Source organism: Ahaetulla prasina, chromosome 4 (assembly GCF_028640845.1).
Source record: "Ahaetulla prasina isolate Xishuangbanna chromosome 4, ASM2864084v1, whole genome shotgun sequence".
NCBI classification, from domain to species: domain Eukaryota; kingdom Metazoa; phylum Chordata; class Lepidosauria; order Squamata; family Colubridae; genus Ahaetulla; species Ahaetulla prasina.
In genome coordinates this window covers 28,144,254-28,159,642 of record NC_080542.1, presented here as the reverse complement: position 1 = coordinate 28,159,642, position 15,389 = coordinate 28,144,254, and the positions used below count along the sequence as shown (strand labels likewise).

The 15,389-nt window shown below is 43.3% G+C and overlaps 1 protein-coding gene across 1 annotated transcript in view; it reads right to left on the bottom strand.

Moving 5' to 3' along the window:
• The window catches only part of KREMEN2 (kringle containing transmembrane protein 2), a 60,058-nt gene that overhangs the window by 19,801 nt on the left and 24,868 nt on the right, over positions 1-15,389 (bottom strand). Inside the window, exon 4 of the mRNA XM_058183895.1 lies at positions 14,967-15,120. Coding sequence (XP_058039878.1) covers positions 14,967-15,120 — 154 coding nt within the window. The remainder of the gene's footprint in view (positions 1-14,966; positions 15,121-15,389) is intronic.

Here is a 15,389-nt window from a genome sequence, read left to right as displayed (position 1 = left end):
TTTTGCCCCATTTTATGACTTTTCTTGCCACAGTTGTTAAGTGAATCACTGCAGTTGTAAAATTAGTAACACATTATTAAGTGAATATGATTTCCCCACTGACATTGCTTGTCAGAAGGTTGTAAAACTGGATCATATGACCCCGGATACTGCAACCGTCATAAATATGAATCATTTGCCACGCATCTTAATTTTGATGACGTGGCCGTGATGCTGCTGCAGTGTTCATAAGTGTGAAAAATGAACATAAGTCAACTTTTTTTCAGTGCCACTGTAACTTTGAAAGATCATTAAACGAACTGTTGTAAGTCGAGGACTATCTATTTATGTTTTGTTTTTTTCCTGCAGATAAATTCTCAAAGTCAGCATAATGCTGTAGGGTGCTACCTGCCCTTGTGTGGAAACTTCTTAAAGAAGGTGGGAAAATGTTGCAGGGCAGTTTTGAGGTATGGTGAAACTTGCTAGGAGAATTAAGATTGGGTTTGCTGATAAGGTTGCAAAATGCACTAGATCCAGGCTTCTCATCCAGGAGGACACATACCAATGATGGCATGCAGAACCAGTCAATGTGAGATGCAATTCTCCTCCCCAAATTGAGAAACAGTCTACAAGATAAAGGGGAGGATGCCAAAAAAGAGAAAAACAGGCCAGGCTCTAGTTTTAAGATGAGGCAGGCATATTAACAGTCCTGAAAATTCAGGACTAGAGTAACTTCCAAAAGATTTGGCCTTGGAAAAAAGATCAATATAGGTAGTCCTTTAGCAAGTTTTTTATTTTATATTAACAGTAACAGAGTTGTTAATGCTTGGAATACACTACCTGATTCTGTGGTCTCTTCCCAAAATCCCCAAAGCTTATAGTGACCAGACATCCCGCTTTTGGCGGGATAGTCCCGCTTTTTAATAATTTGTCCTGCGTCCCATGGCAATTCCAAAAAGTCCCGATTTCTTTTTCTTTTTTGTTTCACTCCCATTCTGAAAATGGGAGGCGGCAACGCAAGAGGAGGAGGCGGAGAAGGGGGAGTGGCAGAAAAGGGGGCGCGAGAGGGAGGAGAAACACCGCTTGACTTCACCCGAGAGGAAGAGAAGAGCCAAGAGGAGAGCCAAGCCTGCCTGGAAGAGCGGAGAAGCAGCAGCCGCTCCTCCTCCTTCAGGCAGATGGCAAGACTCAGCATGCATGCGCAGCCCCTCCTCCCCCCCGTCAATGGTGTCCCGCTTTGCCATCGCTGAAATCTGGTCATTTTACCAAAGCTTCAACCAAAAACTATCTACCATTGACCTCACCCCATTTCTAAGAGGTCTGTAAGGGGCATGCATAAGAGCACAAGAGTGCCTATCGTTCCTGTCCTATTTGTTTCCTTTCATTATATCCAATTAATATAGTTATTACATACTCATACTCATATATATGCTTATATATTGTATAATTATTTCATGCTTATGCTTATATATACTGTGTGACAAAATAAATAAATAAAATAAATAAATAAATATTGCATACCATATTTTTCGGAGTATATAACACTCCGGAGTATAAGACACACATTAGTTTTGGGGTAGGAAAACAAGAAAAAAAATTCTGCATCTGCCTACCAGCATCCATGGTATTCCTCTGGCTAGTGTCCTTGCAGCAAACAGCAAATAGCCTGGTCAGCTTCAGCACATTATCACAGCCTGATTCAGCATGAACAGCTGACTGGCAGTTGGATTGGCCTCACAGAATACCATAAATCAGCTGCTCCAGGCTGCAGGGATCGCCACAGTCCATCGCTGCCTCCGTGCGTCATGCTTTCAGCCTCCGCATGCCCCATTTTTGGCCTTCATTCATTGCATTTTCGGCAGCGGCAGCTCAACCCCTGATCCCCACCATCTGGAACCAGCCGTAAATGCAACGCACAGAAGCAAAAAAACAGGGAGTGTGGAGGCCAAAAACACAACATGCAGATGCCAAACATGTGACACGCATAGGCAGCGATCAGCGGTGATATGCTGTGGCAATGTCTGCAGCCTAGAACAGGGCGTGCGGAGCAGTAGTAGGTTTCAATTTCGTCTACTACCGGTTAGCTTGTGGGTGTGGGTGCACATGCGCTCGTTCAGGCAACACTTCTTCACATGCACAGAAACGTCCGGGCAGTTGGGCGGAGCTGCCGCATCCACCACTACCAGTTCACCTGGTCCGGGGCGAACCAGTAGCAACCCACACTGGTGGGGAGGCAGAAAACGCAAAGTGCAAAGACCTAAAACAGCCAAAGGGTGGGGGCTGGTGTTTGGGCGGGGCCTTGGCAACATTTGGTGCATAAGACACACTGCAATTTTCACCCACTTTTAGAGTGAAAAGTGCATCTTATACTCTGAAAAGCATAGTATACGTATCAATGCGTGAACAGTATGATGCTTGGGTGCATACATTTCAATACAGATAGTATAATATTATTGATCATAGTTATCACATTCATTCAGGTTATATATTTCTAGTAGTAATACACATTTATATCAAATTATAATCTTTCATTATTTCATATTGTTTAAACATACTGTGTTTCCCTGAAAATAAGACCCTGTCATATTTTTTTGAACCCTGACATAAGCGCTTGGCCTTATTGCCATGCCCTCAAAAGCCCAATTGGGCTTATCAGGGGATGTCTTATTTTGGGGGAAATAGGGTACATAATACTACTGCCGTTCAGTTTCTAAACCTCCCTCTTATCATTGCACTTGTCTTGTTTTATAAAAATATGTCTACTAATATTCCCCTTTCTCTTATTTCTGTCTTTATTCTTTTATACATGTCATCATTATATTAAAAGATGCTCTCTTTGCATTACAGTACTATCCTTCATTATTTCATTGTTCAATATTTAAATATACAATTCTAATACCAATCACAATATTATTTAAACTTGCAAATTAATTCTATTCATATTCTTTACATTCTTCCAATCTATATGATTCCACTATTAATACACCTGTTTATATTAAAATATGTTCTTTCATCATTTTATTACTCATTATTTCACTTTATTATTCCACTGCAAATCATAATATTATTTAAACAAACTCAATAGTACCATTATTTAATCTCTAATTTTCCCATTTTTAATGCTTAGTTCTTAATACATACTTAACAATTAATACAATTCACATTTCCCATATTTCCCTCTTTGAATCTATTTATATTAAAATCTTATCCTTCATTGTTTCCATTATTCAATGTTTCAATATATTTGCCAATCACGATATTATTTAAATATACATAATAACTCTACTCATATTTTTTGCTTTCATCCAATCTATATAATTCTTATATTAAGATTATAAGAATATTATTATAATGTATATTATAATATATAATATGTATTACTTGTATTAATACACATGCTTATATTAAAATATGTTCTTTTCATTATTTATTTGTTCTACATTTACCAATCACAATGTTATTTAAACTTACTTAGCAATTCCATCATTCAATCTCTGATTTTCCCATTTTATTATTACTTTTGTTTTATCATGTAAAGGTGTATATATATACAAGTAATCCCTCAATCTCTTATTGAACACATTCCTAACTCTATTCTAATTTCTCCTCCTGCCACCATTATAAAAAAAGGAAAGAAAAAGAAAAAACACTTTTTTCTTTCTTCTTTTTCCTATCCACCTTCTATCCATCATGTCTTGTCTGCATCAATACTTTAATTCTTATTCTTTTTTTAACTTGCCTTCCATATTCTTTTCTTAAATCTTTATCTTTGTCTGTATTTGTGTCTATATCCTGCCTAGTCAATCTAAGTGTTTGTCCCATCCCTACCCTCTTCCACTGTCTAGCTTTGAAATTATCAGCTGGGACCCCTGTCTCCCTTCCCCAAGTATCTTCCTGCTCGTCCCATTCTCTTTTCAGATTTCTTAGAATGTCTTCCTCCTGGTTTGATTCATCAAACATTATTAATTTTATTGATGACTCCTCATTATCTTCTTTTTGTTGATTCCTCAATTCTGTTTTCCCTCTCTTTCTTCTGATAGCTCCTTCCTTTCCTGGACATCTTGGTCATTACTCATTGTCCTTTGTATAATATTTTCCAATTTTTGATCTATGCCATCCATTAATTCCATAATCATCCTATGTTCTTTCTGTATCATATCCTTTATGCTTTGAAACATCCAGTTCATCTCGTTCAAAGTTCCGCTCCAGTAATGGTTGATACTGGTTCGGCCCGGATCAGGTGGTGGCGGTCGTGGGAGGCTCCACCCACCTGCCCGGAAGCTTCTGTGCATGCGCAGATGCAGAAGCATGCGCAGAAGCATCACCCATGCGCATGAGCGCCTATGCGTCCACAAGGAAACCGATAGCGATGGGTTTTGAAACCCGCCACTGTTCTGCTCATTTTGCCCTAATGTTGCATCTTATCTTGTTCTAATAAATTCCACTTTTGGCCAATAGCCCAAGAGGCATTTGTTCAAATCTGAGGTTACTTTTTGAAGTATACACTAATCACAGTTCTTTATGTTCTATAACTAGTCAGTCAGTTCCATTTACATAGTCCAGGGAGTTATCCAAGCCTCTTTAAGTCACCCTTAGATTCAGTCATATAATTTAACATTCAGGGGTCACTTTAATTAAGTGTCTTCCTTGTTCCCACATTTAAATCTCCAGTGGTCATAGGGTAGATGTATATAGTCCAGTAAATATTTTCAGTTCTTTAAATGGATATTCCCAGGCTTGTATATTTTCCTTTCACCAGCAGGTGGCACTGTCAGGTTAATTTTCAATTTTATTACTAAAAATCTGGTTTTAATTATTTTAAATTGTAATTCAATTATAGAAGAAGTGTTAATTTTTTAAATCCGTAATTCCAGTATTTTAAATTGCTTTCCAAATGTCACGTCTTTCCAATTCGAGAGTCCAATTTCCTACGTTTTTGGAGAATTTTTTTTCTCTCTCTTTAATGCTTTCCTTTTGGTCTGGTAGTTTTCTTAAGCACTTTGAAAAAACACTCAAAGAGGCGATCACTTTAACAGATAATTCTGAGTAAACCAGAGATTTCTCTTTTGAGGTTAACTTTTAGGTTGAAAAAAAATCCTCTCACCCAGTTCTACACTGTTCACAAAAATCTGCTCCAGCTCAAAGTTTAGATGGTCATCAGCTGTCCCAGCTTTGTGACAGCCATCTTAGGCTGTCTCTTCTCGTCATGGCTGAGAGGGAAAGTAAGTCCCGGGTCAGGCAGAAGAGTTGTAACTCTCCAAGACCTCGGAGGGCATCCGTCTTTGCTTCACCACCCTTCCAAGGCAGCTTTGGCTCCTTTCGGAGCCCACCAATGGGGAGAACTCAGCACAGAAACGCAGAGATCCGCTTTCCATGTCCGATCTTGCTGCGAAGTCAACCGAAACTTCCTCAGGTAGTCCTTGACTTATATTGTAATTGAGCCCAGAATTTCCATTAGGATTTTCATCATAATACCTTCATCCTGCTTCTGTCAATCTGTTCCCTCTTGCCCCTTCTTCCAGATGCTGTCCAAAACCAAGTTCTCTGATAGATGGAATTTAATACACAAAGGATGCTAATTTGAGGATTGCTATCCTAGAGCCAGTTTGGTGTTGTGGCCAAGGCATCAGGATAGAAACTGGGAGACAATGAGTTTTAGTCCCATCTTAACCTTCTTGAACTAATCACTTTCTCTCAGCCCTAGGAAAACGGCAATGGCAAATCACTTCTCAAAAACCTTGCCAAGAAAACTGTAGGGACTTGTCCAGGCAATCTCTAAAAATCAAACATGATTGAATGGAAGAAGAAAAAAAACACCTAGCGAATGCCAAGTAGAGAGGCAAGATTCCATCTATAGAAAAAACAGTCCATTCAAACCTCCATAGAGCTCCAGCACTGCAAATCAATTGTGGGAACTCAATGCCATGATGCCAATTGCTGGACTGGCATGATTGCTATGCCTGAAGGGCTCCTGAGTTGGCTATCAGGAAGACACTCAGGTACTTACTGTTTAGAGCAGTGTTTTTCAACTTTGGCAACTTTAAGATGTGTGGACTTCAACTCCCAGAATTCCTCAACCAGCATGCTCAGAGAATGGGTACCTAGAACTACCTTTAACAAATGTTCGTACGGAAAAGGGATTCTGAGTAGCACAAAAGCTAAAGCTCTTGACAACTGGAGCCATTCTCTCCCAGGCAGTTGACTTGTTGAACTCAGGGACTAGCAGAATGAGATTAAACGTAGTTAAATATCTGCAGCCATTGCAAAGGAGATACAATTAGATTGTCTGATTGTGGAGAAGCTGGACTAGGGTATGTTCTACTCACTCTCATCCCTTTTGGCCTCTTTTTAGTCCCCCATGTAGTCACACAGGTATGTTGGTGTGAAAATCAGAATGCTGTCAGAGATGATGACACTAAAGAAAATCTATTCTTCTTTAGGATGTCACCTAGATCTCAGAATTGGCCATTAATTCCTCCTGAATCTAGTTGCATGGATGTCAACTGTCCAGGAGGAGTTATTTTAATTTAATCTAATCAAAACTGGAACTGTTTAGAACTAAATGTGAAGTACCTGGATCACCTTAAGCTACTTTTCCTATTTCTGTAGTAAGCAACCTATGAGTCCCCAATGACCAGGCAAATGGATTGATTGATCCCTCTCCCAATATTTATGCCAATATATGCCAGCTCTTGAGACGGACCTGGTACAGGTACCGTAGTCCTTGAGTTACAACCATTCATTTAGCAACCGTTTAAAATTATAATGGTACTGAAAAAAGTGACTTATGACCAGACCCCACACATGCAACATATAACTCCTCTACAGCCATGTGACCAAAATTCAGCTGTTTGGCAACTGGCATGTATTTACGATGGTTGCATTATCCTGAGGTCATGTAATTGCTGTTTGTGACCTTCTCAGCTGAAATGCCAAGTCAAAGCTGGATTAATTTAAAAACTTCTGTGATTTGCTTAACAACCATGGCAAAAATGATCATAAAATAAAGTGTGACTTGCTTAGCAACAGAAATTCTGGTCCCAATCATAATTTTAAATCGATGACTATTTGTATTAGGAATGGGATGATTCACAGCAGTTAGGTGGCACTTCCAAGTGAGCATGGCTGGGTGGGTGTGGATAGATTGATGCAGAGGATTAGGTGTGCAGATGACTTGGGGCAGTTGGGTGGGCACGGCCAGGTGAATGCCACCACATGGGTTCAGAACAAGTTGCCCTGGGCAACTGGACATGAAGCCAACTCGGCTCCCCATCAGAAAAAAAAACACCTGGAAACATGCTGGCAAACATGAAGCAGGGAAGCAGCAAAATTTGAAAGGCAAGTGGTGGGTTTATCCCCCTCCCCCCACTTGCAGAAATGCTCCATTTTTCTTTCTCCTTTATGAGAAAAGATTTCCCTGCAAAGTTTAAAACGGAAAGGAAGAAGTGAGCTGGGTGGATCGAGCTGCTTAATTTGATGAATCATGCAAAGAAGGATCTAACTGTCCTCTTAATTTATTTATTTTTTATCAAAACTGTTCCCCCCACCATTCCGGCTAGGTTTTATTTTTTATCAAAATGTTTGTACATGACACATGATATTTCAAAGCAGTACTATTGATTTTACTTTTTTAGGATATTTTGGGGTAAAAGCAGAGTCAATTTCATATATCTTTGTCTATTTAGCATTATAAAACTGACAAAGACATGTAAAATAGACTAGACTAGGGTGAGGGTATAAAACTGATAGCAGAATAAGCAAAGGACTCTGAAAATGATAGATAGAAACAGTCCTCCTCACATTGTCCCTAGAAGATCCTGGTGAGCTGGAAGATTTTTTTTTCTTTTCCTTTTTCAAATAAAACTATTAAATTTAAAGGAACAAAGAACAATTCAAAAGAGAAAAACAGATTTAAAAGGCCAAGCTGAAGTTTGCAATTACAGAGCTGTTAGTCATAAAAAGCACACAAACTTTTTAAGCACCTCCCACTTCTCCCACAATTATTCAGTGTGCATCTCACGCACATATTCTAAACAAAGCAAACACTGCCTTGTTGTGTTTGTCATGTTTCTTCTAAGTTGCAATTGTATTATAGAAAACTGTCAGTGCTGGAAGGAGCTTCTACATAGTGGTAGACCCCAACTTGCTATGGTTGTTAAAAACTAATTAAAATGGAAATAATACTAAACTGCGAACAGCCTTTGTCAGGGTCAAAATCAGGAAGGAAAAGAGCCCAGCTGCATCTTAAATAAACAGGAAGACAAAACAAAGTTCTTGAAAAGTAACACTAGTTAAAATAAATAAATAACTGCATTCCAGATGTTGAGAACATAAAACTAGCAGGATGGGAGCAAATTATAGCCAAGGGCCAAAGAAAATACCATCCTTCTCTCCTCTATACCAAAAAATGTGCAAGAGCTTGTTCCTAAAATGTCCTTCCTATTTACAATGAGGGTTACGGCACTTGCAAATGAAACTTGCCAATGCACTCTCTGCTGTGGCAAAGTATGAACTCAAACACACCCCTCCATCATTAACAATGGAACTTTTCTAATTCTAGGTACAAAAGTGTTGTGCTGCAACATCAGTTTCCGCAAAAGAAAACACAATTTACGCAGAAGAGTCTTCAGGATGTCATCTTAAATGAGGAAAACAAAGATGCACCTTCAACAGTGCAAGCTCATTTCCTTTTGCACATGTGTGTAAGGTCACACAGTACACACAAAAGAGTTCATCATGATAGCGTGACATTGTTTTTGTCATTTTTTTCACCCTGCATAACCTTCTTGCCTCAGATGCCTCTGAATCTCTGAATGTCTCTTCTCAGGATTTTGTCCCACTCAATTTCATGGCACTTAATCCTCTTCTCCACAGCCATCAATTTACCCCTCCAAGTATAACCAGTGTTATGTATTAACAGTTGTGCCTTTAAATATTTGAGCGGGAAATCAGCACGTTGCTGATTGGTCGAAGCCTCCAACAGAACTGTATAAAAGGAGAGGTTTTTGCCCCAGCCTGTTGCTGGGTTCACCCTATATTAAAGAGCTGTTGTCACTACCCTGGTCTCCAGCCTCGTTACTTCCCGAACTTAACATTGGCGACGAGGATGGGATTTCGAGGCTAAGGAGAACCAGAACCGAGCTGAAGCACGCTAGTCCCGAACCCAGCAAACTCAGGGCAGAAACGCGGAAATGGCAAACACGCCACCCGCACCGTACAACCCGGGCAAGGAGAAATGGGGAACATATATGACCCGTTTCGAAAGCTTTCTAGAAGCCAACGAACTACAGGGGATCCCTGATAACCGCAAACGGGCTTACTTCCTAAGCCATTGCGGGCCGGAGGTAATCGAGTTTGGGGAAGCCCTGGCAGAGCCCACGCCGATACAATCGGTATCGTGGCCGACTCTGCAGACCTTGCTGAAGAACCATTTTGCACCGACGCCGTCCAAATACGTGCAGCGGTTTGAATTCGGAGCGTAGACAGATGGAGGCGAGTCCATCGGTGACTACATGGCCGCTTTAAGAAGAGCGTCCAAGGACTGCGGATACCAAGACTTAGGCGAAGTGCTACTCGAGCAACTCATCCGAGGTCAAGGACATCCGCCACGGCGACGACTGCTAGCCAGGAGCAACCTGACACTAGCCACCGCTCTGGGCGAGGCCAGAGCACACGAAATGTCTACTAAAGCAGCAGAGACCCTGCAAAGCCTCTTCAATCCAAGGCGGCGCAAAGCCAACGCCAGTACACCAGGAGGAGATTCAGTCCGAATCCGAAGGTGAGGCGAGGATGAGGAAGGGTCTGCCGGACCGAAAGCGACACTGAGGACCGTGACGAGTGCGGAAGCTGCGGAGGGCAGCATCAGCGCCAACGCTGCAGGTTTAAAGACGCAACATGCCGGCGGTGTGGGAAGAAAGGACACTTAGCTCAGGTTTGCAGAGCGGCCCAACCTTCCCGCCGAAAATTCAAATCGGCCAATCAAAACGCTGAACCGGAAAGGCGGCCCGCGATTGGTTCAAACAAGAAAGGCGAAGTCCAACCAAGCGACTGTCATTATAGGCGCGCCTCAACCAAAGTGGAAAGAAGATCTTCACAAAGCCCAAGATCGAGGGAGTACGGTGCAGGCTTGAAGTAGACACGGGATCAGCGATCACCATCATGTCCTGGGACACCCTGGCGAAGTCGCTGCCGTCCGTCGCGAAGCGCCATCTGCAAGCACAGCGGCTACGAGTGCACGACTACCAGGGAATCGCATCCCTGTTCGAGGGACCACCTCCGTCCGAGTCGAGTACGGCCCTCACAAAAGACCCTGCCCATCACGATCGTCGAAGGAACTCTGCCCAGTCTGTTGGGACTAGACTGGTTTCGTGCCCTGGGCATGGGAGTGACTGGCATCTACAGAAGTGACTGCAATTTGAAAGACATTCTCTTTAACGAGTTCAAGATGTCTTCAAGGACTGCCTGGGCAAGTACAAGGGGACCCCTATTTCCTTCAACTTAGACCCCAGGTAGCCCCCATTAGGCTTAAGGCGAGGAGAGTCCTTTGCCCTAAAACCAAAATTGATAAGGAGCTGGACAAGCTCATAAATCAGGGGTTTTGGTGCCAGTCGATCACGCAAAGTGGGAGACGCCAATCGTCACCCCATCAAATCGGACGGGTCAATTAGAATTTGCGCTGACTACAAGGCGACGCTTAACAAAGCCTTACAGAAAAGCGTGCCGGTTCCGTGGTGCAACATTTATTGCACTCCTTGGGGCAAGGGCAAGTCTTTGCAAAGTTAGACTTGGCCCAAGCCTACCAACAACTGCCAGTAGACGCCCGCACAGCGAAGCCCAAACGATTGTGACGCACAGGGGGCATTCAAGTGCACCGATTGCAATTTGGGGTTAGTGTGGCACCAGGGCTGTTCCAAAACCTGATGGAACGACTACTGCAAGGGCTCCCAGGGTAGTTCCTACTGATGATGTCCTAATTTCAGGGAAAACATGGAGGAATTGGGGGAGCGGTTAAGAAAGGTCTTGAGCATTTTCCGGACAGCCGGATTAAAGGTCAAGACAAATAAATGTCAGATAGGGGTCGAATCGGTCGATTTCTTGGGCTACCGGATAGACAAGAAAGGAATTCACCCTACTGAGAGCAAGTTAAGGCAATTAGGAAGGCTCCAGCGCCCAAAAACAAAGCAGAGCTGCAGGCATTCCTGGGATTGGTTAATTTTACGCGGTCTTTTGAAGAACAAAGCAACTGCTATGGAACCGCTGCATAGGCTCTTAGGAAAAATACTGTTTGGTCTTGGGGAAAGTCAGAAAATAGGGCTTTTGAAGCAGTAAAGAACCTGCTCTCAAGTGATAGCCTGCTCATCCAATATCACGACTCACTACCCCTAGTGCTGGTTTGCGATCGTCCCCTTATGGGGTGGGGCTGTACTCAGCCATAGACTTCAAACGGCACAGAAGCCCCTATAGCGTTCTACTCTAGAACGATGTCCTCCCAGAGAGGAACTACAGCCAATTAGACAAAGAAGCATTAGCCATTGTATCAGGGGTCAAAAATTCCATGAGTATGTCTTTGGGCGGAATTTTGAAATCGTGACTGACCACAGACCGTTACTGGGATTACTGGCTGGCGACGCCAACGCCTGTGGCACTTTCGCCACGCTTGACTCGATGGACTATATTTTTAGCCGCTTACTCATACAAGCTGCAGCATCGACCGGGAAAGAAGTGGGCATGCAGACGCATTGAGCCGATGCCCACTGCCAGGGCGATCAAGACCCCACCCGGGACACCCATCCTCCTTATTGACTCGTTGGACTCTGGCCCAGTCACATCAAAGGAAGTGGCTCGGCATCATACCGACATTGTGTTAAGGACTGTACCGGTTGGGTACAGAGAGGGTGGCCGCTGCGCCGGGCTTAACGGTTCAAAGAATTTGTTAAGAAACGTGATGAGCTCTCGGCTCAAGGGGTGCCTGTTATGGGGTGATCGTGTAATAATTCCTGTTAAGTTAAGGGCAAGGTATTGGACCTCCTCCACGAGGGTCACCCAGGCATCGTAAGGATGAAGGGGTTAGCTAGAAGCTATGTATGGTGGCCACCATGGACGCAGAGATTGCTGAGAGGGTAGGGAAATGCCAAGCTTGCCAAGAGTCCAGACCGCTACCTCCAACAGCCCCAGTCAGAGAATGGGAAAAGCCCCAAGGGCCTTGGTCAAGAATCCACATTGACTTTGCTGGCCCCTTTCACGGCCAAACGTTCCTAGTGGTGGTGGACGCATTTTCCAAATGGTTAGAGATCATACTTATGAAGTCCACCACAGCCGAAGCAGTAATCGCAACCCTGCGCCACCTATTCGCAACTCACGGGTTGCCGGACACCCTGGTGTCCGACAATGGGCCCCAATTCACGGCAGCCCAGTTTGAAGAGTACCTGGCAGAGGAAGGCATCCGACATGCCCTCTCTGCACCTTTCCACCCTGCGTCGAATGGCCTTGCAGAGCGTTCCGTCCGGAGCGCTAAGGAGGCATTGTCCAGGCTCAAGCCAGGTGACTGGCAAACAAAAATAGACTTTTTCCTAGCCGTCCAGCACAGAACCCCAAGCACAGCCACTGGGAAAAGCCCAGCCGAATTGCTAATGGGACGAAAACTCCGGTGCCCACTTGACCGTTTGAACCCCCATTACACACCCGAGGGTTACAAGGGGGAGCTAGAAAAAACAAGGGAAATGAGCATAGGCGACCGGGTGTGGGCCCGAAACTATGGGGACGGCCCGAGTTGGGTCGCCGGACAAGTAACAAAAGTAACAGGGCCAAAATCGTACGTGGTAGAGCTACCAGACAACCGAATGTGGCGGCGCCACATAGATCAGTTAAGGAAACGAATAACTGGCCAAACCAAACCAACAGAGACAGGTAATGACCAATACCACTTTGAATCCACAGCCGACAATGACCCGGGGGAGGCGCAAGACTTAGCTGAGGTCCCAGAGTTCCAGCGACGCCATCAGGTCCCCGAGGGAAACAGCAAGGAAAATTCCAAAATTAATCCAAGGCCGGATGGCCAAGAAAAAGAGTCGGCCAATAATCCAGAGCCCGATGGCCTAGAGGAAGAGCTGGGAGGAGACAACAGCCCCTCCGACCAGCTCAAAACACCACCCAGAACTGAACCGCGCAGGTCAGAAAGAACTAGGAGACGCCCAGGTTATTTGCGTGACTACGTCGAAAAATAACATGTGAATAAATATGTAAATAAGACCAAGTGTTTTCTGGGAGGGGAGGAGTGTTATGTATTAACAGTTGTGCCTTTAAATATTTGAGCGGGAAATCAGCACGTTGCTGATTGGTCGAAGCCTCCAACAGAACTGTATAAAAGGAGAGGTTTTTGCCCCAGCCTGTTGCTGGGTTCACCCTATATTAAAGAGCTGTTGTCACTACCCTGGTCTCCAGCCTCGTTACTTCCCGAACTTAACAACCAGCATTTCCATGCCAGTGTCCATATTAAATCTTATCTTATGCCAGTGTGATGGATTCAGCAAGGATTTTACCTTCCATCCTGTAAGCTGACTGACACTTCTTCCAACTGGTTGTCACTGCCCTCCCTTTGTCCCCATGATGCTGTAAACTCTCTGTGAGGTTTTGAAAAGTGATCCAAAAGAAAGAGGCTGAAAAAGGGCAGGAAGCTGGCATTCTTCTACCTTTCTTGTTTCCTTTTCACATTTTCATGAGAAGAATTTTAAAAAAAAAACAACAATCCTGACCAGCCTGGTGCATGGTGCAACTACAGAAGATGAACAAGAAGGTGGCAAGGGAAGAAAGAAGAAAGAAAATTCCAGCATCTAGGAAGTGAAACAAGGAGAAATGTTTTCTTCGGAAGAGGAAATGAGCCAGCAGTTAATTGGATCACTTTTCAAATTCTTAGAGAATTCACAGTGTCATGGGGACACAGGGAGAGGCAATTACAATCTCAGATCTTAACCTACTGTACATGTGAACGTGGGCTTAATATGTGCATAGAACAGGTTTTCTTAACCTTGGCAGCTTGAAGATGTATGGACTTCAACTCTCAAATGCAGGCTGGGGAATTCTGGAAGTCGAAATCCATACATTTTCAAGCTGCTGAGAAACACCACTATAAACAATATGAAACTTCTGAAAAACTCCTACAGTCTGAGGTTGTCCAATATGCAACCTAGGGCAGAGTTCCCCCAATCTTTCCAGGTTTACGGACTGGCGGGGTGGGGAGGTGATGGTTCTGTGCAAACGGTGGGATTCACACGCAGCATTCATACGCAGCTCCATTTGATGATACAAGTGGAGATGCACACATGCACTCACCACTTCTGTGGTCCAATTCTGAACGGCTCAAGGACCAGTAGAGGGCTACGACCCAGAATAGAATAGAATAGAATAGAATTTTTATTGGCCAAGTGTGATTGGGCACACAAGGAATTTGTCTTGGTGCATATGCTCTCAGTGTACATAAAAGAAAAGCTACCTTCATCAAGGTACAACATTTACAACACAATTGATGGTCAATATATCAATATCAATCATAAGGATTGCCAGCAACAAGTTATAGTCATACAGTCATAAATGGAAAGAGATTGGTGATGGGAACTATGAGAAGATTAATAGTAGTGTAGATTCAGTAAATAGTTTGACAGTGTTGAGGGAATTATTTGTTTAGCAGAGTGATGGCCTTCGGGAAAAAACTGTTCTTGTGTCTAGTTGTTCTGGTGTGCAGTGCTCTATAGCGTCGTAGGGGTTGGGGACCCCCGGTTTAGGGTGCCTTGGATTCCAAATCCTTGAATAAGAAGATAACTTGCATTTTGTCTTACTAAAAGTGTATTGAAGTTATTTCTAAACCCCCATCAACTTCACTGGATGGCCTTCAACGTCTAATATGCAGAAGGAGGAAGTTTCATCTGTATGCATTTGGCTGTAACAGACATATCTTTTATCTAAAATGTGTGTGCACATTCTCACACACTTACCATTGTATATGCCGATCCGGCCATCTCCTCCACACAATTCACTGGACTTGCCAAAGCAGACTTGATCACATTCCACAGCACTCACTTGCTGGCTGTGCCGGATATCCCCTTCATGGCCACAGAAACAGGCATAACCAGCTTCCACTCCAGCAAACTTTTCCAAAGAAAAGGAAAATAAGAGAAGATTTAAGATGGCGCCATCTTTTTAACTGCATGGCTAAAATGGTGAAACATGAAATTTCACAAGGAAACAAGGATTGGACAAGCAGTTGTCTTGAAGGAAATTCAAGATTTCCTATGACATGCTCATAGCCATGCCTGATTTAATCATGGTTTACTGAATAAGCCAAATTGGTTAGGTTCACTCAACATGCTAAACCATAAATCATGGTTTACTAACCATAAGGACTGTATTTGCATGAT